Below are 25,857 nucleotides of genomic sequence, written 5' to 3'. Positions count from 1 at the left end.
ATCCTGTTCCTTTGGCTCCCCCGAGGTGTCCACAACTCCAGCTCCCAGCAGCCACCTTCCCACTGCTGCTGCTCAGCTGGAAAATGGGAGATGTTTAAAGGTTGGAACAACATTGGCAGCTTCCAGGTTTGTTCCTTCTCCCCAGTGTTTTCCAGAAGGGGACAGGTGGCACCATCCAAAATTGGATCAAATTTCTGCCATGCCAGCACCAAGAGGAGATACCAGTGTGACTTCCAGCAGCTCTGAGAATTCCATACCCAGCTTTTCCATTTTCCCATGCAACAGCATCAGGAAGCAGAGTTGGTGGAGGCTCATTCCATGGTGAGATCCAGGTTTTGAAGGTGCCTCATTCCATGGTGAGATCCAGGTTTTGGAGGTGCCTCATTCCATGGTGAGATCCAGATTTCAGAGGTGCCTCATTCCATATTGAGACCCAGATTTCAGAGGTGCCTCATTCCATGGTGAGATCCAGGTTTCAGAGGTGGCTCATTCCATGGTGAGATCCAGGTTTTGGAGGTGCCTCATTCCATGGTGAGCTCCAGGTTTCAGAGGTGCCTCATTCCATGGGGAGATCCTGGTTTTGGAGGTGCCTCATTCCAGGTTTCAGCTTCCATCACCCACTCCAGATTTTGGGCAGGGATTTCACCTCCTGCACCAGTGGCAGCTGCAAGGAAATGCCAGGCTGGAAGTTGAATTCCACCGGGAAGGGCAAACTGAGCTTCCAACAGGAAATTCCCTGCTGAGGGATGACAGAGCTCTGATATTCCCTTGGGAATGAGCCCATTCCTGCTCACACCTTCACCAGCTCCTGCAGGTGGCTGAGGTGGGTCCTTCCCTCTGCACTGGGGGCTCCACATCCCAAAAGAGAGGAGAAAATCAAATTCTGACCACTCAGGATCAGGTTGGTGGCTTTGTCCCCTTCCCTGCCACTCTGTCCCATCCCCTTGGAGCTTTTTTTCCTCCTGGTTTTCCCTCCACACACCAGGGAGATGCAGCTCTGCCTGCACCATTCCAAGCACACTGATAAAAGCTCCAACTCCTAAAGAAATCCCGATCCTACAGAGTCCAGGCAAGGAAAATTCCTATTTCCACCTGGAATGGTGGCTGGGATGAGGCAGAAGCCATGAGGGGAGTGGGATCAACTCAGCCTTGGCTGAGGATTCCTAATGCCCAACCCCAAACTCCATCAGTTTTCACAAAGTCTCTCCCTGGTTTAGCAGGAAACCACCAGCTCTTGTACTGACTCTGTTCTGAGGAGTAGGAGGCTTTTAATTTAATTATTGTCTCAATTTATTTTCTAAATTTCCCACCTTTTTCTCTTTCCATCCTGAGGCCATCTTTGATTTGGGCAAGTTTTTCTCTCTTGGTTCCAGCAGAGCTGAAATTATCCACTTCTGGAAACTATTTTTGACACAGAAATGCAACTTTGGTGTGGGACTTCAGCTCATGCTCAGGAATTCATCAGCCAGCGGGAAGGAAAAGAGATTATTTAAATTGGAGATGGTGTTGGTTAGAAAAGAATCCTAATCTTTGTCACTTTGTGTAAGACTGGGAGAGAACCAAATTCCCTGTGGAGAGTTGGTTTTGGAACAAAAAAGAAAAAGAAACCTACAAAACATTTAATTTAGATAAAAATAAAATATTAAATTTCAAACTTAATTTTAGCTGTAATATAATACAGCAGTTTAAAAAAACACCCTACTGTCGCTGTGTATTTCATTATGTTCTGAATTTCATTATGTTTTTAGTTGGCATTTAAAAATAAATGTGAAAATGTGTGTAAAATAAATGGTTTTGTGATGAATTTTAGCTCGAATCTCAAACGTGGTGACTGGGAAGGTAATGACATAATGACCCCTGAAGCGGGTAATTGGGATCTAAGTGATAATTGCCACCCTAATTGCTCCATTAGCAGGGACTTTGTGCAGGGGTAGGTGGTAAATTTGGTGGTGGGGTTGGGATAGAGAATCCCCTTCTCAGTGACACTGGGATTGCCAGGTCACAGAATCAGGAATTCCTGAGTGGGAATAAATCCACATGGATCACCCAGACCCCCAGGCCCACCCTGGGCACCCCTGGCAGCGCTGGCCAAAGGCTCCTGGAGCTCTGGCAGCCTCGGGGCCGTGCCCATTCCCTGGGCAGCCTGGGCAGTGCCAGCACCTCTGGGGAAGAACCTTTCCCTAAAACCCAACCTAAATCCCTCCTGGCACAGCTCCAGCCAGGATCTATCAATGGCAGTGCCAGCACCTCTGGGGAAGAACCTTTCCCTAAAACCCAACCTAAATCCCTCCTGGCACAGCTCCAGCCAGGATCTATCTATCTATTCTCTGGATTGAAGGCATTCCAGGTTCATGCTCAGCCTCACGTTTTTATTATTTCTTTTCAGTAAAACAGCCTCACTACCATGAGTTTGGCAGCTTTTCATTAGCAAGGCACAAAATGGCCAACAATCTCTTGTTACAAGGATTTTAAAGACTAAACTGTCCAATTAAGAACTGACACCTGGATTATTTTCCCTTCTAACCCAATCACTGATCCCACAGAGCTGCAATGCAGACTGTTCTGCCCAATTACAAAATGCCACCCAAACCCATGGAGAAGGAGGAAGAAGAAGCATGAAGAAGAAACCCAGGACAACCCCCTGTGCCCTCCGTCTTGCTTCCATCCACAACATACTAAAAATAAAAAATAATCCCAAACCCTAAATTTCTCAGCAAGTGTTCCACCTACACTACACTCCATAATCTATTTCACACTTTTGTGGATTCCAGTCTGTTTTGAAGTCTAGGAAATCTTTCTCCATGAATGAGGGGCAAAGTCAGGAACACCATCTCAGCCTGGAACAGCTCAGGGACAGGGAGGGAACAGGGAAGAAGGGAAGCCCTGCCTCATTCCTGGGTGCTCCCACAGCCCTTCCCTCACTGCTTTCCTCCCGGTGTCCACTCACAATCAGGAGGGGCTAAAAGCAAGAGTGACAAAAGTGACACGGCTTTTTCGTGCCTGTCTCAAGGGCACTTTTGGAAGTGGCTCCCAGTTTCCATTGTGGTGCTCCTTACTGTGTTTCTTGTGGATTTCTGAGAGAATCAAGACCATAAAAACAAAAAAGACAGAAGATATGATTCACTACAGAGGCAAAGCTGTGCTGTGATTCCCCTGTGTGTGGAAATCATTGAAATGGGGATTTTTGTGGCAGAGAGAGATTTAAAACAAGGGAGTCTCATCTATCTTCAGAGGAATCCACAGATTTAATTCTCCAGAGCTGAGATGTGAATGGGAAAAGAAAAAATAGCTCTTCTCAGTTTCAGACTCCTCAGCAAAAACATCTGTTTGTTTTTGACCATCAGGGAAGCAGCAGGGAATGGGAAATGGAGGAAAGAGGAGGGAAGGGAAAGGGAAAGACTGGATAGGGGCAGAAATTATTTCATTGGCCAGGTATCTTAACCCTGCACATAATTCCACATTGCCTTGAAGCAGCAATTGCTCCACTAAATATCCCAGAAGAATCAAGGTGGAAAAAGCCTTCCAGGACCATCCAGTGCCACTCCAGCAGCACCAGCACCACCCCAAACCCTGTCCCCAAGGCCACATCCAGACTCCTCTGGGACACTTGGGATCTGGGTGCACAGGAACAGCTGATCTGCTGTAATGTGGGCTGTGTCCAGAGGGGTCCTGGCAGCTGCCCCACAATATCAATATCTGCTAAAAACCTGTCTAAATATCCCAGTAACTCCATGGCTGAAGGTCAGAGACCACATCAGGGTGCCCTGTCCTTAATTCCTGCTGGGCAGGGACACCTGGGATGGTTCTTTGTGGCTAAAGGAAAATCCCAGAGTCACAGAATGCCAGAATCACCAAGAGTGTTCCATGGGCATCCAGCATCACCCCAAACCCTGTCCCCGAGGCCACATCCAGACTCCTCTGGGACAATTCCAGTGACTCTAAACCTCCCTGGGCAGCTCCAATGCAGGGAAATTTTCTGTCCCAGTCTCCAACCTGAGCCTCCCCTGGTGCCATTTGAGGCCATTTCCTCTCCTCCTTTCCCTGGCCCTCCTGTCAGGAGCTTTGCAGAGCAGTGAGGTCCCCCCTGAGCCTCCTTTTCTCCAGGCTCAGCCCCTTCCCAGCTCCCCCAGCTGTTCCTCCCAGGCTGAGCTGATGGATTGGGAGTGCTGTGAAATCAGAATGAGGAAAGGAATAGTTGTGGTGCCTCTGTCCCCCGGGGAAAGGCAGGGATTGCACAGCCCTGGGCTTCTCCTGAGCCACAGCTCCGCTCAGCCCGTGGCCCAGTGGCTGCTGCCCTGCCCTGCTGACCCCTCTGGGGACAAGGAGCAGCTCCAGACAGAGCAGCACAAATCCCAGCACTGCGTTGTTGTGTCTGGCTTCACAGGAAGGAGAACAAGCCCAAACCTGAAGGGTTCAGAGTCCTGGCTCTGCTCCCTCGCTGGGCTTTGGTTCCAGGGCTCAGGTCCTGGTGCTGTTCCCACCCTTGTTCCAGGGAAAGGTGTGTCCTGCCCTCCCTGACACAGCAGAGCCCATGGTACCAGGAATGGGACCAGAGGGTCACGGAATCATGGAATGGTTTGGGTTGGAAGGACTTTAAAACTCATTTTGTTCCATCCCCCTCCCACTGCCCCAGGCTGCTCCAATCCCCAGTGTCCAACCTGCCAGGGATCCAGGGGCAGCCACAACTTTTTGGAAATTTCATTCCAGGACCTGCCCACCCTGCCAGGAACAATTCCTCATTGCCAAGATCCCATCCATTGCTGCCCTCTGGCACTGGCAGCCATTCCCTGGCTCCTGTCCCTCCAGGACTTGTCCCCAGTCCCTCTGCAGCTTTCCCTGGAGCCCCCTCAGGCCTGGGGAAAGCTCTCAAATCTCCCCAGAACCTTCTCTCCTCCAGGCTGGACAACTCCCATCCCCTGCTTCCCATCCATTTAGCACCAGGAATTATCCCAAGGAAGCAATTTGTGCCACAGGAATTGTCCTCCCTGGTTTGGATTCCTTGGGAAGGCAAGAGGGAAGCCCCCATGAAGGATTCCATGGAAACAAGCATTAGGAAAGAGGAAGTTTCCTGCCAGATTCCCAGAAAATAAAGGGGAAAATAGAACAATCTGCTTTTCCTGGGCAAGGTTTGTCAAATCCCTTTCCATTTCCCTCTGGGAGGTTGAGGCCTGGCAAAACTTTTCTCCCCAATCCCTTTTAACATCATGGAAACCTGTGGGCAGGAAAAAGAGCTGAGTCTGAAATCCAAGGAACTTTGGGATTTCACAGAAACCCCTCCAAGAGGAGTCCTTGCCTTTCCTCCAGTCCCCCTTTGCTGCTGTGTAGGATAATTACAGCCCATGTTTCCCACAAAACCCTGTAACCCTTCGTGGGGAAGGAAAATATTGTGGCCGATGCAGTTGTGACTCAACTGGTAATTTGGGATGACGAGCAATTCCTTGAACATCTGACTCAAGTTAATGGGAGGATGTTACCCAACAGCAGCACCTTAGTCAAGAGTGCTGAAATAACACCCCAGCTCCTCAGCAGGGCTTGAATTCCCCAGTTTTTTATTGGGTTTGCCAGCAGGAGCTCTTGGAGGGAGGCTCAGGGCACTTGGACATTGCAGGAGAGCAAAGCCAAGCTCTGGTCTCACTCAGGAATCTCTCTGTGTGGAGATTTTTTTCTAAAATGTGGGAAAAAATAATTAAAGGATCTTTCCATAGGGGCAAGAGGCAGAGGCAGATGCAAATGTTGGGGAGAAGCTGTCACAAATGTCCCTCTGCTCGAGCTGGAATGCAAATCACTTGAATTTCCTTCATGTCTCATTAACTAATGACTCCTGAGGCTTTTCCAAGCCCCATCTTCATGGGAAAAAAACCCACAAGCAGCTCTTGGAGCAGGTCTGTAATGGATCACCCCATTACCCAACACATTTCTAGATGGGCACATTTTAAATGGGAACATTTTCCCCCATTTTCAAGTCCTCATTCTGACAGCCTTCTGCAACCCGGGCCCAAATGTACTTGGGGACAGCATTTAGGGGTGGTTATGGTGGGACTGGAGGATCCTGGAGGTCTCTCCCAAGCTGCATGGTTTGGGATTTTGGGATAGAAGCTTTGCTGAGTGGGCAAGCAAATCAGAGCCCATGGAGAAGTGGGAGAAGGGTGGCCAGGAATGGAGAGCCAGGAGACACCACTCAAAGCTCATGGGAACTTCCTCCTTGGAATTTCTTCCTGCAGGGCCCAGGTGGGAGAGGGAACACCCTAATGATGGTTTGTGTGAGAAAAGCAGAACAACAGAGCCCAAACACAAGGCCCAAGCTCATTTCTTTGACTCCAGCTCCACTGTCAGGAGCTGCCATTTGTTGGAGCTTGGCTCTGAGCCTCCCCACACCAACGAGGAGCACTAGGCTGAGAAATGAGCCCAAGTTTAGGCCAGAGAAATGAGTCAGGGCAGATAAAAAAGAGCTGGAGGGCTGCAAAAGCGCCATGCTGTGAGGCAAAGCCAAACAGCAGGAGGAAGTCCAGGAAAAAAATAAATAAAGGAGAGTCACCCATCTGTGCTCCATGGCATCAACAGGAAGCAGCCACATCCATCCTCCTCCATGTGACAGCCACATCCCAGCCTCGGGACAGACTGGAAGAGCCTTGCAGGGATGCTGGCACACGTGGACATTTCCAGCAGCTCCCTCTGATCCAGCAGGAATGGCTGCCAGCTGGAAATCCACACGGATAAAAGCCTGATGGCTCCTTTGTGCCCAAACAAACTTTCCCTCTGCAGGAGCACACAAGGAGCTCATTGCCATGGGACAACCTGGGGCAGCTGCCAGAATTCCTGATATCAGCTGGGATTGTCCCAAAGTGCTCCACACGTGAGCCAGGCGAGGTCCAGCTGAGCCCAGACACGCTGGAATTGCTCCAGCAGCCAAGACAAAGCAGCTTCAAAGCCAAAGCCAAGCTGGGCAGGGACTTGGGTTGTGCCACCTCCCAGTCCTCGGTCACTCAGAGCCAAAATAAGGTCCTTGGATCAAATCCAGGGGAAAAAGATCAACTCAGGCTGTGGAAATTTTACCTGAGCTGTCCCCACACACTCATGGGTGGGACATTGGGCTGTTTTCCATGTGGAGCTGCAGTGTAAGAGCCAAAGCTCAGAGAGAGCCCAGAGCATGGGGAAAGGTCACACAAGGAGCAGCTGAAATGTGCAGCTGGAGGAGCCTGAGGGAGACCCTGAGGGGCTGCAGCTCCAACCTCTGCTCCTGGCACAGGGACAGCACCCAGGGAGCAGCTGGGGCTGGGCCAGGGCAGCTCCAGCAGGAATTAAAGACAGGGCACCCTGATGTGGTCTCTGACCTTCAGCCATGGAGTTACTGGGATATTTAGACAGGTTTTTAGCAGATATGGATATTTTGGGGCAGCCTGCAGGATCCAATTATTCAGGGAATCTCTGGTTTCAGGAACAGCTGGTAGAAGAGGGGGGTTGAGGGAGGGATAAATTTCTCATTTTTCGTAGTGATTTCTCAACTTGGGAACTTCCAGGCTCCTTTCTGATCCCTGTGGGTTTATTCCCTTATTCCCACTCAGGAATTCCATGGTTCAGTCCCACCAAGGTCAGCACTGCTGGGTGCTCAGCAAGCTCCAGCAGAGTGAAGATTTAAGCCATGTTCACATCTCAGATGTGATTTGAGATAAATCCACCTCTTTGCTTTTTTTTAATATTTGTTTTTCACATCTCCATTCAGCTCCAAGGCAGAGCTTTGCAAGAAAGAATCTCTGTGTGTGTGTGGATGATCCTGAGATGTTTCCCACTGGCATCTGCTCCCCAAAAACCCATCAGGAATTTGATGAAAGAGTTCCTCTTGCATCCTGCCTTGTCTTAAAAATTGTCCAAGCCAGGATGTGGGAATGAATGGAAGAGGAAGAAGCAAAGTCCTCAATCTCTTTGGGTCACCAGTGCTGGACAGAGCTGCAGGAGAGTTGGGACAACATTCCCAGGGAAAAACTGGGATTGTTGGGGGGTCTGGGCAGGGCCAGGGGTGGGACTGGATGATCCCTGTGGGTCCTTCCCACTCAGGATATCCCAACTCCCTCATGTGAGGTCCATCAGCTCCCCATTAGCCTTGAAGGCTGAGGTGAATAATAGTTAATAAACATTAACTAATTAACTATGTCATGTGTGCTGTAATTAGAGGATGCAACAAGTTGCTGCATCCTTGGAAGCAATCCTGCCGAGACTGGAGCTGGGATCCCAGGGAACTGTGAAGGATTCTCCCCCACCCAGAACATTTGCAGGGCAGGAAAAAGCCAGGGCAGGAATTGCTGATTCCCAAGAGGAAAAGCAGGGAAGGAAATGTTGGGATCCCTGTTTGGAAGTTGGATCCCCTGGGATGTGCTCAGGGAGCTCTGCCTCTCTCCAGCCTGAGGTGATTCTGGCAGAAGTCTCAGACTAAAAGCTTTCAGTGGGACTAAAATTAAGCTGAGCTCATCTCAGCTAAAGGTTAATGACAAAACTGTCCTGTTGAAGGTTCATCTTTTCATTTTAAGGACCTCAGAAAGCCCAGAGCTGTGAGCTCCCTATTCCAGCAGCCTGAGTCACCTCAGAACCTGGGAGAGTTTGGTTTGTTTCCCTAAAAATCCCTTAACAGCTCCTTTCCTGATCACTCCACAGGGATTGCAGCTTTTGTTTAAACCCACACAGCCTTCATGTGAATAAAAGCAACCCTAAAGCTGCAAACACAGGAAGTTTAGAAGCCAGTTTTGAATTTTAAGCCTTTTATTTTGTGTCTCCAACACTTGGCACTGGTGACAGTGACAATATCAGAAACACAGACCTGTGCAAGGGAGGTACAGCCTGAACCCTGCTTTGGAAAAGAGGAATTTTATGGAATTGGGGAGGAGGAGAGACCCTGTGCTCTGTAGGCACCACAGTGACCTGGCTCGTTTTTTGGGATGGGAATATTTCCAAGAGATTCCTGAGCAGATCCTCTGGTGTTGAAGTGGCACTTGGGGACAGAGTTTGTGGTGATGGTGGCACTGGATGATCCTGGAGGGCTCTTCCCACCTTGGTGATTCTGGGACACACCAAGCACTCCATGGCCCTCTATCCTTGCTGCCTCCTCTCCCTCAGAAATGAAACTGAACTGAATTCTCTTTTCCTCTTTTAAATGTATTTTTTACCATAAAAACCTTTCTGTGTCCAAGGAAGGCCTGGAGGTGGCACTGAGTGCTCTGGGCTGGGGACAAGGTGGGCAGGGGGCACAGCTGGCACTGCCTGGGCTGGCAGGGCTTTTCCAGCCTCAGGGATCCTGAAATTCTGGGATTCTTTCAGAATTCCAGGCCCCTAGCTGGTCTCTGAAGGAAAAACTGCAGCAAAGCTGAGCTGCTGTCTCCCCCCAGTGTCAGCAGATTTTTCCTGCTCGAGCTGTGGCACAAGGGACTCCCAAAGGTGAAATCACCTGGAAGGTGAGAGAGCACGGCTCAAATTCCCCATGGAACAGCAGGGAACAGCCATGGCTCAGTTTGGGAAGAGATGAGGGACAGGGAACAGCCATGGCTCAGTTTGGGAAGAGATGAGGGACAGGGAACAGCCATGGCTCAGTTTGGGAAGGGACAGAGGGACAGGACTGGAACAGCCATGGCTCAGTTTGGGAAGGGAGAGGAGTGAACAAGACCTTCTCTTATCCCAAGCTCTGATGCTACACTGAAATTTAGGAATGGCTTCAAGCAGGAGGAAGGCAGGGATGGATGGGATAGTTCCACCCCAAACCACTCTGGGATTCCAAAAATCAGGCTGGAGCAGGTTTGAAGTCCTTTACCTGCAAAGATTTGTCTGATTTGGCTGCAGAGGCAGGAATGTGCAGGAATCTGCAGCATTTCTGAGGAGACTCCTCACTGCTTCTTCCCCCATATTCAGGGACAAAAATAGAGCATTAATTCCATTAATTCCCTTCATGCACATCTTTGGCAGGGATGATTTTAAGCCAGGCTTGATTGCTTTGGGTGCTAAATGGTGCCCAGTGGCTTTGGTGGTAAATGGATATTGTGATTTCTGCTCACAAAGCAGCAGTTGAAAAGCTAAAAAAATTCCTCATCACTATTATTAATATTTTTTCTAGAAAAATCTACTCTGAACAGCCTAAAAACTCCAGATTTGGGTTCATATCCAAAACCAAGCAGTGAGTGCACAGAGCCAAGCCACTGGTGTCACCAGAGCTGACAATTCCCTGGGGAGGTTTGGGGGATGGCTCCAGCAGAATTCCTGTGTTCCCTCAGGGGATGGGCACCAGGCTGTGCTCACTGCCAGCACAGGAACTGGATTCAATCCCCCCCAGGTCACCTTGGCATGCTCAGGTGAGTGCAGGGAGCAGAGGGGAACTGCTGGATTCCCTGGGATTCTGGGCATTCCTGAGCCTGGCACCCCGAGGCTGCTGGAGCAGGGTATTTCTGTAGGATCCAGCACAGCAGGACATTTCTCTGTGCTGGGAATGGCTTCCTGCACTGCTTTTGTTCTCCAGTCTCCAAGGAGACAGCAGCAAAAGGGAGATTTGAACAACCCTGCACTTCCAGGGTGCTCCCTGAGCATCCCCTGTGCTCTGGGCTCCTCCAAGGGCTCTCCAGCCTTCTCTTCCCTCCTCTCCCCACTGCACTGCAAAAATTCTGCTTCTCCTTAACTCCCAGAAGGGCGTAGGAAGTGCTTTGGAATGGAAATGGGGATGTGAAGGCACCTGAGGCACTGCCACACCTGAGCCTTTATTGCTGGTTCTGTATTTCTCTGTTGATGAACCTAAATCTGCTCTGAGCCAGTTTGGGAGAGCTGGGAGTGTCCAGGAGAAGGAAAAGCTCCAGGGAGAGCTCAGAGCCCCTGGCAGAGCCTGAAGGGGCTCCAGGAGAGCTGCAGAGGGACTGGGGACAAGGGCTGCAGGGACAGCACCCAGGGAATGGCTGCCAGTGCCAGAGGGCAGCAATGGATGGGATCTTGGCAATGAGGAATTGTTCCCTGGCAGGGTGGGCAGGGCTGGCACAGGGTGCCCAGAGCAGCTGGGGCTGCCCCTGGATCCCTGGCAGTGCCCAAGGCCAGGCTGGGCACTGGGGCTGGAGCAGCCTGGCACAGGGGAAGGTGTCCCTGCCATGGCAGGGGTGGAACAAGGTGATTTTAGGTGATTTTAGGTCTCTTCCAACCCAAACCATTCCAGGATTCCATGCCCAAGCTCTCCAGGATTTGGTGCCACTGCAGAGGCAGGAACAGCAGCCCCCAGGCTGAGCAGAGAACAGGGAACCAAAGAGATTTCTGAGGATAAACCTCCTGCCATGAAAACTCCTTCTGTGATCTCCATGGACCCCAAGAAGTCCTGGATACACGAAGTGCTCGGAGCTGCTGCTCTCCTGGGATTTTCCACCTGATTCCATGCAGGCCCCAGCAGGAAGCAGCTGCAAAAGCTGCTCTGAGCCCTCTCCACTTCCTTCTGCCTCTCCATGAGCCTCCCAGGATGCATCCAGAGCATTTTCTCCTCCATTTTTCCCTCTTCCATCCCAGCCCCCTCCCTGCAGCTGATCTTTCCCAAGTGCCTCCCCTACAGCTCCAGTCCTTTGAGGAAGCAGCACCCACGTTTATTTTTTAAACAAAGACTTTTTTTATTGCATAAATAGAGGCTCAGCTGCTTTGCTGTACATATAAAAACAGAGATAATTTAAGTGTCACTCTGAGGTTACCCATCCTTCTTTTCCAGGAAGGCTTCATCCTCCTGGGAAGGGATTCCAAGTGTCAGGAACCTGCAGGGTGGGGACAGAGCAGTGAGAAGAGCAGGAACAAGAGGGAGATTTGGGCACGGGGCACCTCTGGGGCTGTTCCCAGCTCCATGGGGGAATTGCTCCCTCTGAATCCCAGAATTCAGGAGGGACAGAGCCTCTGCTGGGCAGCTCTGGGGACTGGGAAGAGAATTTCTGTGGGATCAGAGAGGTTTGAACACCAAGGGTGGTGGCACTGAGGTTTTGGGGCAGAAATCCCTGGAGCTGTGGGGTTTGCCAAACAGAATTCCCTGGGATAACACTGCACAGAACCCCAAAATCCCAGCCTGGTTTGGGTTAGAGGGATCTTAAATCTCATCCCATCCATCCCTGCCAGGGCAGGGACACCTCCCACTGTGCCAGGCTGCTCCAAGCTCTGCCCAACCTTCCCTTTTCCAGGGAAGTGCCCAAAATCTGCCCCAAAGCCAAGTCCTGAATCTGCTGGAAGCAGGAGACTGAAAAAAACCCCTTTGGTTTTGTTTTTTTGGGGTTTTGTTTGGTGTTTTTGGGGTTTTGTTTTGTTTTTTGGTTTTTGTTTTGGGGTTTTTTTTTTGTGTGTGTGTAAATAGAAAAACAATTTGTTCCCATGGTTATTCCCAGGGCCTCATTTTTAGGCACAATTCCCAATCCTTGGGAATAAAAGGAATAAAACAGTGACAGGGTGGAAATAAAATCTAGGAAAGATTTTAAGTGTCTTTAGATGGGAGGGGATGACCTCAGAAAGGGAAATAAGATTTTATTTCAATAAAGAGCAACATGACAAACTCCCACTGAGCTTCCAAAGGGCAGGCAGGAATAGAATTCCCTTTTTGCTGCAGAACAGGGAGAAGTGAAGCAAAGTGCTCCAAAAATGACAAGCAAGGCAGGGAATAGAATCCAAGCACCAGGCAGGACTCATTCTGCTCATGGATTTGCTCCAAGAATGCAGGGATTGCTTCAGCTTTGGAAACAGAGGGGAGGAGCTCAGGAATTTCAGAATGAAAATCCCAAATTTAGGGAATTTTGTCATGTTCATTTTGCTCTTTCAAGCAGGAAAAATGTGCATTTTTCTCAGGGAGTTCTGCATGGTGGATGTTCCACGGCAGAACCTGTCCCTTTGGGAATTCCAGGTGTGGAATTTTCCCTTTCCAGCTAAACCACCCCCAAGCTGTTGATGATTTCACTCCTCTAGAAAGGCTGATTATTTTCTCTCTTTATTTTGTGACTTCAGGCCCAGAGCTCTGATTGCAGCATCCTGCCTGGCTGCTCCCCTGCAGTTATTCCCAATTTATCCCCCTCTTTGTGCATCAGGCACAGGGAATATTGTGCTAAAACATCTCAAACAGGACAGTGGCTCATGCAAATCCAACAAAGAATGAGGGAGAAAATCCCCTGAAACATCCCAATTATTCCAAGAGCTCATTTTGGGATCCAAAATCCAAATCAATCCCAGTGGGATTAGCAATGATTGTCCAAGCCCAGGAACTGGGATCAGTTCCATACCTGAGGCACTCTTCACTCATCCTTCTTCTCTCCTTCTGCTTTCAGTTTCTCCTCACGTTCCCTCTTCAGTTTCTGCTCAATTTTCTTGCTCTGGTACATTTTGACTCCAGCAAAGGCCAAGCAAAGGATCAATGTTTTAGCTGCCAAAATGTACATCAGCAGTGGGAAGTTCTCCAGAGCCTGGAATGCCAAAGAATCTGTTTAGGCACTTCTGGAACTCTTGGGCAATTAAAAATGAATTTATAGGGATGTTCTGCATCTTCTATTCCAACAGTAATGCTCCTCTCTCACCATGGTTTTTATTTCTGTGGGAAATTAAACCAGGCAGAGCAACAAAGCCAAAGAAAAATCCCCTTCCCTCAAGTGCTGAACTCCTTTTGCTCATTTTCCAGCAATATTTGCACCATCTGGAGCTGAAAAAAGGGAAGAGCTGAGTATTTTAGGGAAACTGTGAAAGTGGAAATGCTGCTGAAGAATCCTCACAAGTGATGGGTCCCTTGGGATCAGCTCTCAGATGGGATCCCCAAAAACACTCCAGGAAATCTTAATTCACAGCAATTTTGTAATGAACCTGTTCAGATATGGAAGGTGCAGATAAATACCTTTAAACTGGCAGAAAAGGGACAAATCCAAGGATTGCTGTCCCAGTTTTGAATGCCTGGAATTGCACAGAGTGTTTCAATTCTATAAAAACATGGACTTGGAGAGGAAAATCCAGTGGAAATGGGTGGTGGGCACTGAGCAGGCCCCAGGGATGGGTGATCCCTGGGGCTCCCTTCCCACCAGGATATTCCAAGGTTCTGTGGTAACTCTGTGAACTTGGAATTCACCCTGTCCCTCGGGATCTCCCAAAGCTGTCAGGACACATCAAAGCTCTGAATTTAGGTGTTCCTACACCAGCAGGGAGCTTGGAAAAACAGCACCAGGCTCTGCCAATCTCCCCACAATCACAGAGGCAGCAGCTCTGAACCCACAGCTCTGCAGCACCAGGGCAGGGGAGGCAGGGCTGGGGGGAAATTTGATTTAATGAGCTCAAATTGTTAATTATACAGTCATGGAACAGTTTGGGCTGGAAGGGATTTCAAACCTCACCCAGTCCCACTGTGCCAGGCTGCTCCAGCCCCAGTGTCCAGCCTGGCCTTGGGCACTGCCAGGGATCCAGGGGCAGCCCCAGCTGCTCTGGCAATTCCATCCCAGCCCCTGCCCACCCTGCCAGGGAGGAAATTGTTCCTAATATCTGATCTGACCCTGTAATTTTTCAGTGGGAAGCCATTCCCTGTGTGCTGTCCCTGCATCCCCTGGAAATTGTCTCTCTCCAGCTTTCCTGGGGCTCCTGCAGGCCCTGCAAGGCCACCCTGAGCTCAGCCCAAAGCTTCTCCTGTGCAGGTGAACAATGCCAGCTGTGCCAGCCTTTGCGGCGAGCAGAGCTGCTCCATCCCTCTGCTCATCCTGGAGCCTCCTCTGGGCTCTCTGCAGCAGCTCCATGCAGGAGGGACCTGCTCCAACACTGTGGTGCCTGACACAATGACCCCAAAACCCCAAAACCCCCAAAACCCAGTGGAGAAATCCCCTCCAGTAACAAAAGCAGCTGAGGGAAGAGCAGCCAGAGAATAACCTGGAAAGAGGAAAGGCAGGAGCAGCAGGGCTGAGCAGAGCTCAGGTCTAACCTGGGAGGCCCCAACAGCAAATCCTGGGGCAAGCACATCTGGCAAGGAAAGACAAGAAGAAATCCCCTGTCCCTGAGGGTGTGGGGGTTAAACAACCCTCCCCTGGGAAAGGAACCATCAGAACCCACCCAACACATCCCACATGGAAAGAGCAGCCTTCCCTGCTTGGGGAACCTGCCCCAGCCTCACCTTCCAGTTAAAGGCCACCATCTCAGCTGTGGGGTGTCCCAGGACTGGGGGGGGTCACACTCCTGGAGGCACAGGGCAGGGCAGGAGCATCTTGGAGACATGGAAAACAAAGCAGAATGAGCTCTTGGAGAAATGGAAAACAAAGCAGAATGAACTCTTGGAAAAATGGAAATTCAAAGCAGAATGAACTCTTGGAGAAATGGAAAACAAAGCAGAATGAACTCTTGGAAAAATGGAAATTCAAAGCAGAATGAACTCTTGGAGAAATAGAAATTCAAAGCAGAATGAACTCTTGGAGAAATGGAAATTCAAAGCAGAATGAACTCTTGGAGAAATAGAAATTCAAAGCAGAATGAACTCCTGGAGAAGTAGAAATTCAAAGCAGAATGAACTCCTGGAGAAGTAGAAATTCAAAGAGAATTAGGCAAGCTGCTAATTAGCCCCCCCTGCCCTGGGAGAGGCTCATCCCCAGCAATCCCCAGTGACCTCAGGGCCTTTCTGGGGCTCAGTGACAGGAGCAGGACAGGGCTTTGACAGCCCAGAGCAGGTGCTGGGGCTGGAATTGCACACCCTGACAGCTGCCCCATGGAAAACATGGAGAGCACGGCTGCCTTTGGAAGCTGGAGCTGTGTGTGCTGCCCCTGCCTGCCTCTGCTGGGGCTGAGGACACTCAGGAGCTGCCCTGAGGCTTCTTTGAGGGTTTCCAAGCCCACCTGCTCTGTTTGGAGCCTGAACATTGAATTAATCCTCTAATTTCTCAGTCCTCTGTGGTTGATTAATTTAATTCTCCATGCTAAGAATTTGTAAATATAGAAATTAGCAAAGCAAGCACTCCCTGAAGCCCTGAGTGGTCACCAACCATTCCAGAGCTGAATTCCTGGGATGAAAAGCCTGCAGCACACACAGCACTGCCCTGGGCTCTCTGCTCAGCTGCTGGAATCCAAATTAACCCCTGAAGGCCTTTCCTGTCCATGGAAAAGCAGGAGAGAACACTCCAGTGCCATGAAAAGCACCACACCAGAGAGCAGCTGCTGAGCTCCCTGCAGAAATTCCATGTTCTTGCAGCTCCTGTCCTGCTCAGTTTCTGGGCAGATTTTCTAATTTCTCCAGCCAGAGCATCCTCTCCTCTCCTTTTCCCTCTCACCCTGCTGAGACCCCTCTGGAATCATTCCCACTCCTCCAGAGTGACCAAGACCCAGCTGTACCAAAGCCCTGGAGTGGCAGCCACCACCAAACTCCTGCTCATCAGTCACTGTTCCTGTGCTGATCCTGACTGTGCAGCTCCTTCTCCTGCTGGGACAATGTCAGGGAGGTTGTGAACAGAGTCAGTGCTGCTACACTTCCAAGGAAATTGTCCCTGGATCCCTGGCAGAGTCCAAGGCCAGGTTGGACACTGGGCCTGGAGCAGCCTGGAATTAGTGCAAGGTGTCCCTGCCCATGGAGGCTGGATGGGCTTTGATATCCCTTCCAATCCAAACCATTCCCTTCACACTTAAAAAACACCATTTATGAGCACTGAGGTCACCAGTGCAAGAGCAGAAAGCTCCAACACTGCTTTTTCAAGGCTGGCATATCTTAAATCAACAGCTGGAATGGTGTGTTTGCCTTTCCCCAGGAGATAAGGCACAGAAAGGAGCAGGGAACACATCCACAGGCAGGCATTGTTCCCTGCCCAGGGAAAGGCAGGCAAACACAGGGCCTGGGCCCCACACAAGGGCACGGCTCCCTCCCCTCACCTGCAAGGAGCTCTGGAGTGCAGCCACGGGAGGAGGGACAGGGGCAGCCTCTGCCATTCCCTGAGAGATGCTCCAGGAGCTGGGATAACACAGCAGCAGGCTCTGCCATTCCCTGACAGATGTTCCACAGCTGGGAAAACAGCACCAGGCTCTGCCAGGGATTCCTGGGACTGCACTGCCAGCACTGCCTGCTCACTGCCAGGTCCCTTTGGAGATTTATTCCTTTCCAAATGGGATCTGGTCATGAGCAGAGCCATGCCACAGTGGCTGCCCCAGCCCTGGCAGTGCCCCAGGGGTTTGGAGTTTGGAGCCTGGCACAGTGGGAGGTGTCCCTGCCCACGGCACTGGATGAATTTTAAGGTCTCTCCCAACCCAAACCATGGGATTTTAGAATTCTGGGCTCTGTGTGCAGCCTTGTCCCAGGGAATTCTGTCTGGTGAAGCAGATCAGGCTCCTGCAGATGGGAAAGAGGAGAGGGTCTGGCCAGATCCCACCTCAGGGCTGTGCCAGCAATTCCCTGCAAACCCCAAACCCTCTGGGATCCTCTGCAGGCACAGCAGGCTCATTCCAGAGGTTGTGTCCCTCAGGGAGTGTGCACCACATCCCAGAGCTTGGGATTAGCCCTGATTCCAGCCCCAGGATCTCTGTCTTGTGTAACACAGCCCCACAGACAGCTCCAGGCACGTGGGAGCCTGTGGTGGAGCAGGGAACTGAATGCCAGCCTGGATTGCTGCTCCAGCCCTCCCCAGGAAGCACAGCCCAGCCCAGGCTCTCAGGGCATTGTCTGCAGAGCAGGGACAGCCCCGAGGCACCACAGAACATCCAGAGAACAGCCACAGCATCCACACCCCCCAGAGGTGTCCTGGCAGGCTGCACATCCCGCCCTGCCTGCCAGGAGCTCCACCATTCCCACAAAATGGGGCTGGAGATATTCCTGTGGGGATTGCTGAACAGCTCCAGCCACCAGGCCTCGGAAAGCACCGAGCTACTGAGTTATCTGAGTGCACTTAAATGTGACTTTTCTGAGCTAGAAAAGGGGTGTCACTCACCAAGGCCAGGCTGGATGGGACTCTGAGCAACCTGGGAAGTGTCCCTGCTCATGGCAGGCCTTGGAATGACATGATCTTTAAGGTTCTTTCCAACCCAAACCTCATTCTGATTCTGGGTCGACTCAAGGTTCCAACATCAAAAAAAAATTAAAAAAACATCAGATCTTCCTACCTGATGAAGCAGAAATTAAAAGATGAGTGATTCCTCTGGCAGCTCCTCACATACTCCAAACTCTGGAAAACAGGAACAGAGCAGATGGGATGTTTTGTTTACACTGGATGGATTAAAATCAAAACAAACCCTGAAATGCCAGGGGCACATCAGACTCTTCCACCATGGCATCACCAGGGATCACAAAGATGATCCCAAAATTGGAGGCCCTCAGCTCTGGAAACAGGCTGGAGAACTGGGATTGTCCAGCCTGGAGAAGGGACAATTCCAGGGAGACCTTAGAGCCCCTTCCAGTGCTAAAAAGGAGGGAGAGGGATTTTTTATGTGGGCAGAGAATGCCAAGACAAGGAGCAATGGTTTCAAACTGTCAGAGAGCAGGGCTGGATGGGATCTGGGGAATTAGGGACTGTTCCTTTTTTATGTGGGCAGAGAATGCCAAGACAAGGAGCAATGGTTTCAAACTGTCAGAGGGCAGGGCTGGATGGGATCTTGGGAATTAGGGACTGTTCTCCGGCAGGGACTGGGATGGAATTCCCAGAGCATCTGGGGCTGCCCCTGGATCCCTGCCCAGCTCTGTCCTGGGCTGGAGAAGAAGGAAGGGGCTGGGGAACAAGGAGGGAGGGTGGAAAGCAAGAAAATCAGGGGGTGCAGAACAAGGAAAGGGGATGTAGAGCAAGGAAAGGGGGCTGAAGAGAAAGAGGGGATACTGGAGAACAAGGAATGGGGATGGAGAACAAGAAATGGGTGCTGGAGAGTAGGGGGAGAATAAGGATGGGGGGCTGAAGAGAAAGGAGAGGGTACTGGAGAACAAGGAACAAGGGCTGGAGAACAAGAAATGGGTGCTGGAGAGTAGGGGGACAATAAGGAGGGGGGGGCTGGAGGGAAAGGCAGGGAGTGGAGAACAAGAATGGAAGGCCTGGAGAGGAAGGAAGGCGATGGAGAACCAGGAAAGGGAGCTGGTGAACAAGGAGAGAACGGGGGATATCGAGTAAGGGGGCTGGAGAGAAAGGAAGAGGCCGGAGAACAACAGAGGGGAAACTGAGCAAGGGGGGGTGGAGAGCAAAGAGGAGCTGGAGACGGAGGAAAGCGGGATCAGCAACACGGAAGGAACTGGAGAGAGGGAAGGGAGGGTGGATTAGACCGGAGAGGGCTTGGAGAGAAGGGACGAGGCCTGGAGAGCAAGGAGGGGGTGGAGAAGGAGCAGCGGCAGGCCGGGCAGGCAGCGGGCCCGGCCCGGCCGAGCTGCGGGAGCGGAGCGCTCGGCCATGCGGGCCGGGGTCCGCCGGAGCCCCGCGGGGCCGTGAGGGGAAGGAAGGGAGGGAGGAAAGGAAGGAGGAAGGGGCCCGGGCCGGTCGTACCTGCGGGCGGCCATGGCAGCGGGGGCGGCGCTCCCGCACGGAGCTCCCGGCAGCGGCAGCGCCGGCCCGGCCGGGGCCGCTCCGCCCGCTCGGCTGCGGCGCCGGGCATGGCGGGGCTCGGCCAAAATTAACAGTTCTGCCCTAAAGCAGCTCCCGAAAGCACCGCGGCGAGGTCCCGGAGACCCCCGAGCCCTGTCCAGCCTGGCCTTAAACATTTCTGGGAATGTGGAGTCCACAGCTTGTCCGGGCAGCCTGTGTCAGCGCCTCACCACCCTCATACTAAAGAATTTCTTCTTAACATCTGATGTAAACCTGCCCAGCTGCAATTTAAGGCCATTTCCCTTTGTCCTATCAATACATTACTCTGTGAGAAGTCCCTCTGCAGCTCTCCTGGAGCCCCTTCAGGCCCTGCCAGGGGCTCTGAGCTCTCCCTGGAGCTTCTCCTCTCCAGGTGAGCACCCCCAGCTCTCCCAGCCTGGCTCAGAGCAGAGGGGCTCTGAAACAGCTCTGTGTTCTCCTCTGGACTCTCCAGCATCTCCTTTTTCTGGTGTTGATCCAGGGCAGTTCTGCAGGCCGGGTCTCACATGAACAGAGTAGAAGACAATCCCTTCCTTCAGCCTGCTGGTTTTGCACCTCCAGCACTTCTGGAGTGTGATGGTATCAGTTCAAATCTCAAAACCTGTGGTCAAGACAAGCCAAAGGCTCCCAAAGAAAAGAAGCCCTTTGTCATTTATTATTTAACACCAGCAAAAATAGGAATCAGATCACTAAAAAGGAGTGGGGAGTGAGTGTGTGCAGGTATCAGGTCTCTCCTGTGATTCATTCCCTAATTGCTTCCTCAGTCAATGCGTGGAGATGGGAGATTTCACTGGACATTTTCAGGTTATTTTTAAAGTGGTTTTAAGTCACACTGTTTGGATATAAATTGGCACTTTTGACCAGCACTAATTCACGGTTATTCTGAGGTGGAATATCTGGAAACATCCAGATCTGCTTGTGGATTTAAAAAATGCTCAAAAAATCAAGTTTTCCCTGTCATGGCTTTATTTTCCCAAAGGACAAGCTATCAAAGGGAAGCACAATCACAGATTTTTCTTGCACTTTCCCAAGATCCTCACAGGAACCATGACATTGATTTCCTCAGGACTCCATTATCCATTGACCTGTGTGTAAATTTAATCAACACTCCCACAGCTCTTTGGAATTCCAGTGAATTCCCTCTGTGTGACTCCATGAATCCCTCACTGCTGGCGTTCCAGAAAGTCAAGGTGACTCTGGGCTTGTTTTATCCCTTGCTCCCAGGTTTTCATGGATCACACACTTGAGATCATCTGGGTTCAGGACCTGGTTCTTGTACTTCTCCCCCCAGTCCTCCACGATGTACTGGTGGTAGGGATCATTGGAGTGCTCCCTCCTCTTGGATTTCACAGTGCTCACCAGGATGGCCACAATGATGAAGGAGAACATCCCAATCATCACCATCAGGTAGAGGATAACGTAGTCAAAGTTTTCAGCAGCCACCTCAGCCTGCAGTTTATTCGCTGCTTCTGTCATGTTCCTCCTCCAGCTGTTCATGTAATTGAGGAAGGTTTCCTTGAAAATATCTTCCACTGCCCAAGTGAAGTTCTGCAGCTTGGCCATCCTTGCTAATTATGCTGCTAAAGACAAGAAAATATTATTTTTAATCAGCTGTCTGCATTAAAAGAGTTGGTTTGGAGTATTTTGTCAGTGTTATGTCAATCATCTAGTAACAGTCACCTTCTGAAGAACATCCCAATCATCACCATCAGGTAGAGGATAACGTAGTCAAAGTTTTCAGCAGCCACCTCAGCCTGCAGTTTATTCGCTGCTTCTGTCATGTTCCTCCTCCAGCTGTTCATGTAATTGAGGAAGGTTTCCTTGAAAATATCTTCCACTGCCCAAGTGAAGTTCTGCAGCTTGGCCATCCTTGCTAATTATGCTGCTAAAGACAAGAAAATATTATTTTTAATCAGCTGTCTGCATTAAAAGAGTTGGTTTGGAGTATTTTGTCAGTGTCATGTATCTAGTAAGTCACCTTCTGACACTTGAAGGTGCAGCTTTAGCTCAGCTGAGAATCCCCATCTCTGAGTGGTTCAGTAGGTTCACAGACCCAAGGAGGTCCTGCTCAGAATCATGGAATGGTTTGGGTTGGAATGGACCTTAAAATCCACCCAGTGCCATTCCATGGGCAGGAACATCTTCCCCTGTGCCAGGCTGCTCCAGCCCCAGTGCCCAGCCTGGCCTTGGGCACTGCCAGGGATCCAGGGGCAGCCCCAGCTGCTCTGGCAATTCCATCCCAGCCCCTGCCCACCCTGCCAGGGAGGAAATTGTTCCTAATATCTGACCTATTCCTGTAATTTTTAAGTGTGAAGCCATTCCCTGTGTGCTGTCCCTGCATCCCCTGGAAATTGTCTCTCTCCAGCTTTCCTGGGGCTCCTGCAGGCCCTGCAAGGCCACCCTGAGCTCAGCCCAAAGCTTCTCCTGTGCAGGTGAACAATGCCAGCTGTGCCAGCCTTTGCTGCCAGCAGAGCGGCTCCATCCCTCTGCTCATCCTGGAGCCCACTCAGGTCCCTTTTCTCTGTGGGACACTTTGGTGAAGGTCTCCACAGCACTGTCACAGGGTTTGTGGCTCTGTCCCTTCCCTACAGAGGGGAACCTCCAAGGGAAGAAGGATTGCTCCTGAGGAGAAGACAACGCCATGGGAGGGACATGGAGGCTGAGACTCCATCCCTGGAGTGGCCTCAGGGACCATTTGGGACAGTCCCCACAGGGGAAGAGACACTGCCTGGTACTGCAAAGCCATGTTTGATCCCATTTATCCCAAAATTCAGACCCCAGTGCTGCTCAGACCCATGAACCAGGTGTGTGTCACAGAGGAGGACAATCCCCCTCCAGCATTCCTTCCCACTCAGAGCCTATTCCCATCAGATCCCATTCCCACCCAAAACTCACTCACACCCAAAACTCATTCCCACCAGAGCCTGTTCCCACATAGATCCCATTCCTACACACATCCCATTCCCACACAGATCCCGTTCCCACAAAGATCCTATTTCCACATGGATCCCATTCCCACCAGATCCCGTTTCCACCCAGATCTGTTCCTACCCAAATCCCATTCCCAGCCGGATCCCATTCCCACTCAGATCCTATTCCCATCAGATCCCATTCTTACCAGATCCCATTCCCACACATATCCCATTCTGACCAGATCCCATTCCCACCAGAGCCATTCCCACTTGATCCCATTCCCACACAGATCCCATTCTCACCTGATCCCATTTCCACCTGATCCCATTTCCACCTGATCCCATTCCCACACAGACCTAACTCTCACCAGATCCCATTCCCACCTGATCCCATTCCGACTGGATCCCATTCTCACACAGATTCCATTCCCACCTGATCTCATTCTCACACAGATCCCATTCCCACCTGATCCCATTCTCATACAGATCCCATTCCCACCTGATCCCATTCCCCCCCAGGATGTCCCACTTTAATGTGAACAATTCCTTCAGCTCTCCAGGCCAACCATGCCCTAAAACCTGTGGAAATCTTTCCCCAAAAGCTCTTTGTTCCCACTCCAATCCTCAAGAACGAGGAGCTGGCTGCATCCAAGGGGAAGAGGCAGTGAATTTTCATTGCTAATAAAAAATTTGGGATGTTTTCCAATTCAGGAATTCAGCCCTGTGTGCACACAAGGATCCAGGTACACGTGCACATGGATCCCTCTGCAGTTATTCCCTCACACATGCTCAAATACAGGGGATAAAGGTAATTAATGAAACTAAATGAGAAAATATAAATCCAAACTGCCTTTACTGTCTGTAAAACCTGCTTTCTCCTTGATTTACATCAAAAATTGCTAGCATTTTTCAAGAGGAAATAGACTTGTAACAGCAGCTTACCTTTGCTGTGTCCTTCCCTAAGGAGATTCAGAACACTCAGGATTTTCCAACTCCCCTGGATAATGGGATGAAACTCCCCAAAAGAGCAGGGATGTCTTTAAGGAGCCTGCACAAGGCAGGGAGCAGGTGCCTGTGAAATAAGTGCCTTGCACTGCACGCCTTATGTTTATATTAAATTAAAAGCTAAATCTAATCTCACCTGGAAAGTCAAATATTGGCTGACAGCTTGCATCAGTCATCCTGTCGGATCTGGGACTGAGCCTTTGTGCTGATTGCTGCAAGTTTAGATATTGGAAAAGAGCTTTCCTGGGGTTAAACAGGGGTGCAGCTCCATTTTTGGTGAGCCAGACGAGTAAAGATGAGCTCTGTAAAATAATAATAATAATAATATTAAGAATTATTAGAGAAGAATTCTTGGCTGTGAGGGTGGGCAGGGCTGGCACAGGGTGCCCAGAGCAGCTGGGGCTGCCCCTGGATCCCTGGCAGTGCCCAAGGGCAGGATGGGGTTTGGAACAACCTGGGACAGTGGAGTGGGATCATCTTTAAGGTCCCTTCCCACCTGAATCATGCCATGTTTCTGTGAATAAAGCAGTAGCACCAGCAGTGATAAGAGCAATAATTTCCTTTGCTGATCTGGACACAAGAGGTGAGCAGAGAGCAGTCTGGCTGCTCAACACCCAAAGTTGGAATTTCCTTTCCTTTCCTTTCCTTTCCTTTCCTTTCCTTTCCTTTCCTTTCCTTTCCTTTCCTTTCCTTTCCTTTCCTTTCCTTTCCTTTCCTTTCCTTTCCTTTCCTTGAATAATTTTCTTTTCCTTTCCTTTCCTTCTCTTTCCTTTCCTTTCCTTTCCCTCCCTTCCCTTCCCTTCCCTTCCCTTCCCTTCCCTTTCCCTTTCCCTTTCCCTTTCCTTTCCCTTTCCTTTCCCACTTCCTTTCCCTTTCCTTTCCCTTTCCCTTTCCCACTTCCTTTCCCACTTCCTTTTCCTTTTTCCTTCTCCTTTCCTCTCCTTTTCTCCCCCAGGATCAGGTGAGCCCCACTTCCATGCCCTTGCTGCAGAAGTAAATCCTCAGAGCTCTGCTCCATGGGCACCTCACTCATGAGATGGAGCAGAAAAAGACAAAAACTTTCTAAAAAAAACCCAGAAAACCAAACCAAAAGAGGAAAAAAAGGAGAATGAATGAGTGTTGGATTTGTTTCTGGCAAACAGCAGATGCTGCCACCTCTGAGAGGCTCTGAGACACCTGAGGAGTTTCCTCAGGGAAATGAGACCACATCAGGAGCATCAGCAGCAGCTCCTGCTCTGCTGGAGACATACAAGGAGTGGGATTGAGGTGCAAAAAGCCCCCCAAGCACTTGGGCTGTGAGCAAACACTCATATTTTCGTGGGATTGAGGTGCAAAAAGCCCCCCAAGCACTTGGGCTGGGAGCAAAAACTCATATTTTCATTTTACAGCCAGTCCTGCCTAAGAAATGTCATCTTTGAGGGACAGGAAGGCAGCGTGGAGTGACCCCAAATCCACAGCACACCCCGGAGAGAGGGAGATTTGCTCCTGGCGTGGAAAATGCTGATTCCTGAGGGAACCCTGCTGCTCCCACCATTGTCATGGTTACTGCTCTCCTTGCTCCTGGCGATGTTCTGAGCAGGAAACCTCCCAGCACTGGGATGAGCTGCTGGCAGCATTTCCTCCTGATCCCCCACTTTTCCTGGCAGGTTCCCTTGGCTTTGCCCCCAGAGGGTTTCTGTGTGGTCTGAGGAGCCCCAGAGGCACCTCCCTGTGCTGTGCACAGACATCCCCTGGCTGCTCCCAGCTGGATGAAGTCACTTGGAGCTCTTTTGTCTGGCTATGGAAATGAGAAAGGAGCCTGGAAGTTCCCAAGTTGAGAAATCACTACCAATAATGTGAAACTTATCCCTCCCTCAACCCCTGTCTTCTACCAGCTGTTCCTGAAACCAGAGATTCCCTGAATAATCCCAGGCCCAGTGTCCCCCTGAAGGTCACTTAGCCCAGGGTTTGCTGAGTCTGGAGGTGGTCAGGGACAGGCAGGGTGGGAATGAGTGAACAGGAGGAGGAGCAGGAGAGGTGGAAACCTTAACATTGGTCTGGAATGGAGACTAATGCCAAGCCAAATGCTCCTGATCTCATGGAATAATAAAAATCATGGAATTGCTGAGTGGGAAGGGTTCGCCCAGTGCCAGCCCTGCCCTGCCCAGACCCCCCAAATCCCAGCCTGGGCACCCCTGGCAGTGCTGGCCAAAGGCTCCTGGAGCTCTGGCAGCCTCGGGGCCGTGCCCATTCCCTGGGCAGCCTGGGCAGTGCCAGCAACCTCTGGGGAAGAATCTTTCCCTGAAATCCAACCTAAATCCCTCCAGGCCCAGCCCCAGCCCCTCCCTGGTGCTTTCCCTGTGCCGTGGTTTGGGGGCCTTTTCCCACCTCCCTGATTCTGTGATTCTTCTGCACAGCAGAGGATTGTTATTAATGGCAGAGAATTGTTATTAATGATGATCTCCCCC

The 25,857-nt window shown here is 50.8% G+C and overlaps 2 protein-coding genes across 3 annotated transcripts; both read right to left on the bottom strand.

Annotated features, from left to right (window-relative positions):
- Positions 1–11,584: 11,584 nt before the first annotated feature.
- Positions 11,585–19,445, bottom strand: SMIM11A (small integral membrane protein 11A). Of its 2 annotated transcripts, XR_005627491.1 has the most exons (5): positions 19,416–19,445; positions 18,058–18,119; positions 15,101–15,190; positions 13,245–13,424; positions 11,585–11,747 (listed from the first exon to the last, which is right to left on the bottom strand). XR_005627491.1 is itself a non-coding variant. In XM_039709542.1 (4 exons), exons 2-3 carry the CDS (start codon positions 15,119–15,121, stop codon positions 13,257–13,259), a joined length of 189 nt encoding a protein of 62 aa, XP_039565476.1. In that variant the 5' UTR covers positions 15,122–15,190; positions 18,058–18,119; the 3' UTR covers positions 11,585–11,747; positions 13,245–13,256. The 2 variants fall into 2 exon arrangements, 1 of the variants encoding a protein (XP_039565476.1); XM_039709542.1 differs by lacking the exon at positions 19,416–19,445.
- A 1,233-nt stretch (positions 19,446–20,678) lies between these two features.
- KCNE2 (potassium voltage-gated channel subfamily E regulatory subunit 2) lies at positions 20,679–21,056 on the bottom strand. Its single transcript, XM_039709541.1, has one exon. It carries the CDS (start codon positions 21,054–21,056, stop codon positions 20,679–20,681), a length of 378 nt encoding a protein of 125 aa, XP_039565475.1.
- Between the last annotated feature and the right edge of the window lie 4,801 nt (positions 21,057–25,857).

This window comes from Passer montanus, unplaced genomic scaffold, assembly GCF_014805655.1.
Source record: "Passer montanus isolate IOZ18808 unplaced genomic scaffold, ASM1480565v1 scaffold213, whole genome shotgun sequence".
Classification (NCBI taxonomy): domain Eukaryota; kingdom Metazoa; phylum Chordata; class Aves; order Passeriformes; family Passeridae; genus Passer; species Passer montanus.
The sequence above is the reverse complement of the archived record's forward strand: the minus strand, read 5'-3'. Positions and strand labels throughout refer to the sequence as shown.

Bases quoted from the DNA above. Each gene is read 5' to 3' on its own strand.
- SMIM11A (XM_039709542.1), bottom strand. From the start codon at position 15,121: ATGGTGGCCTTTAACTGGAAG. The intron at 13,425-15,100 runs GTGAGGCTGGGG...TTGGCATTCCAG, and splicing joins TGGTGGCCTTTAACTGGAAG to GCTCTGGAGAACTTCCCACT.
- KCNE2 (XM_039709541.1), bottom strand. From the start codon at position 21,056: ATGGCCAAGCTGCAGAACTTCACTTGGGCAGTGGAAGATATTTTCAAG.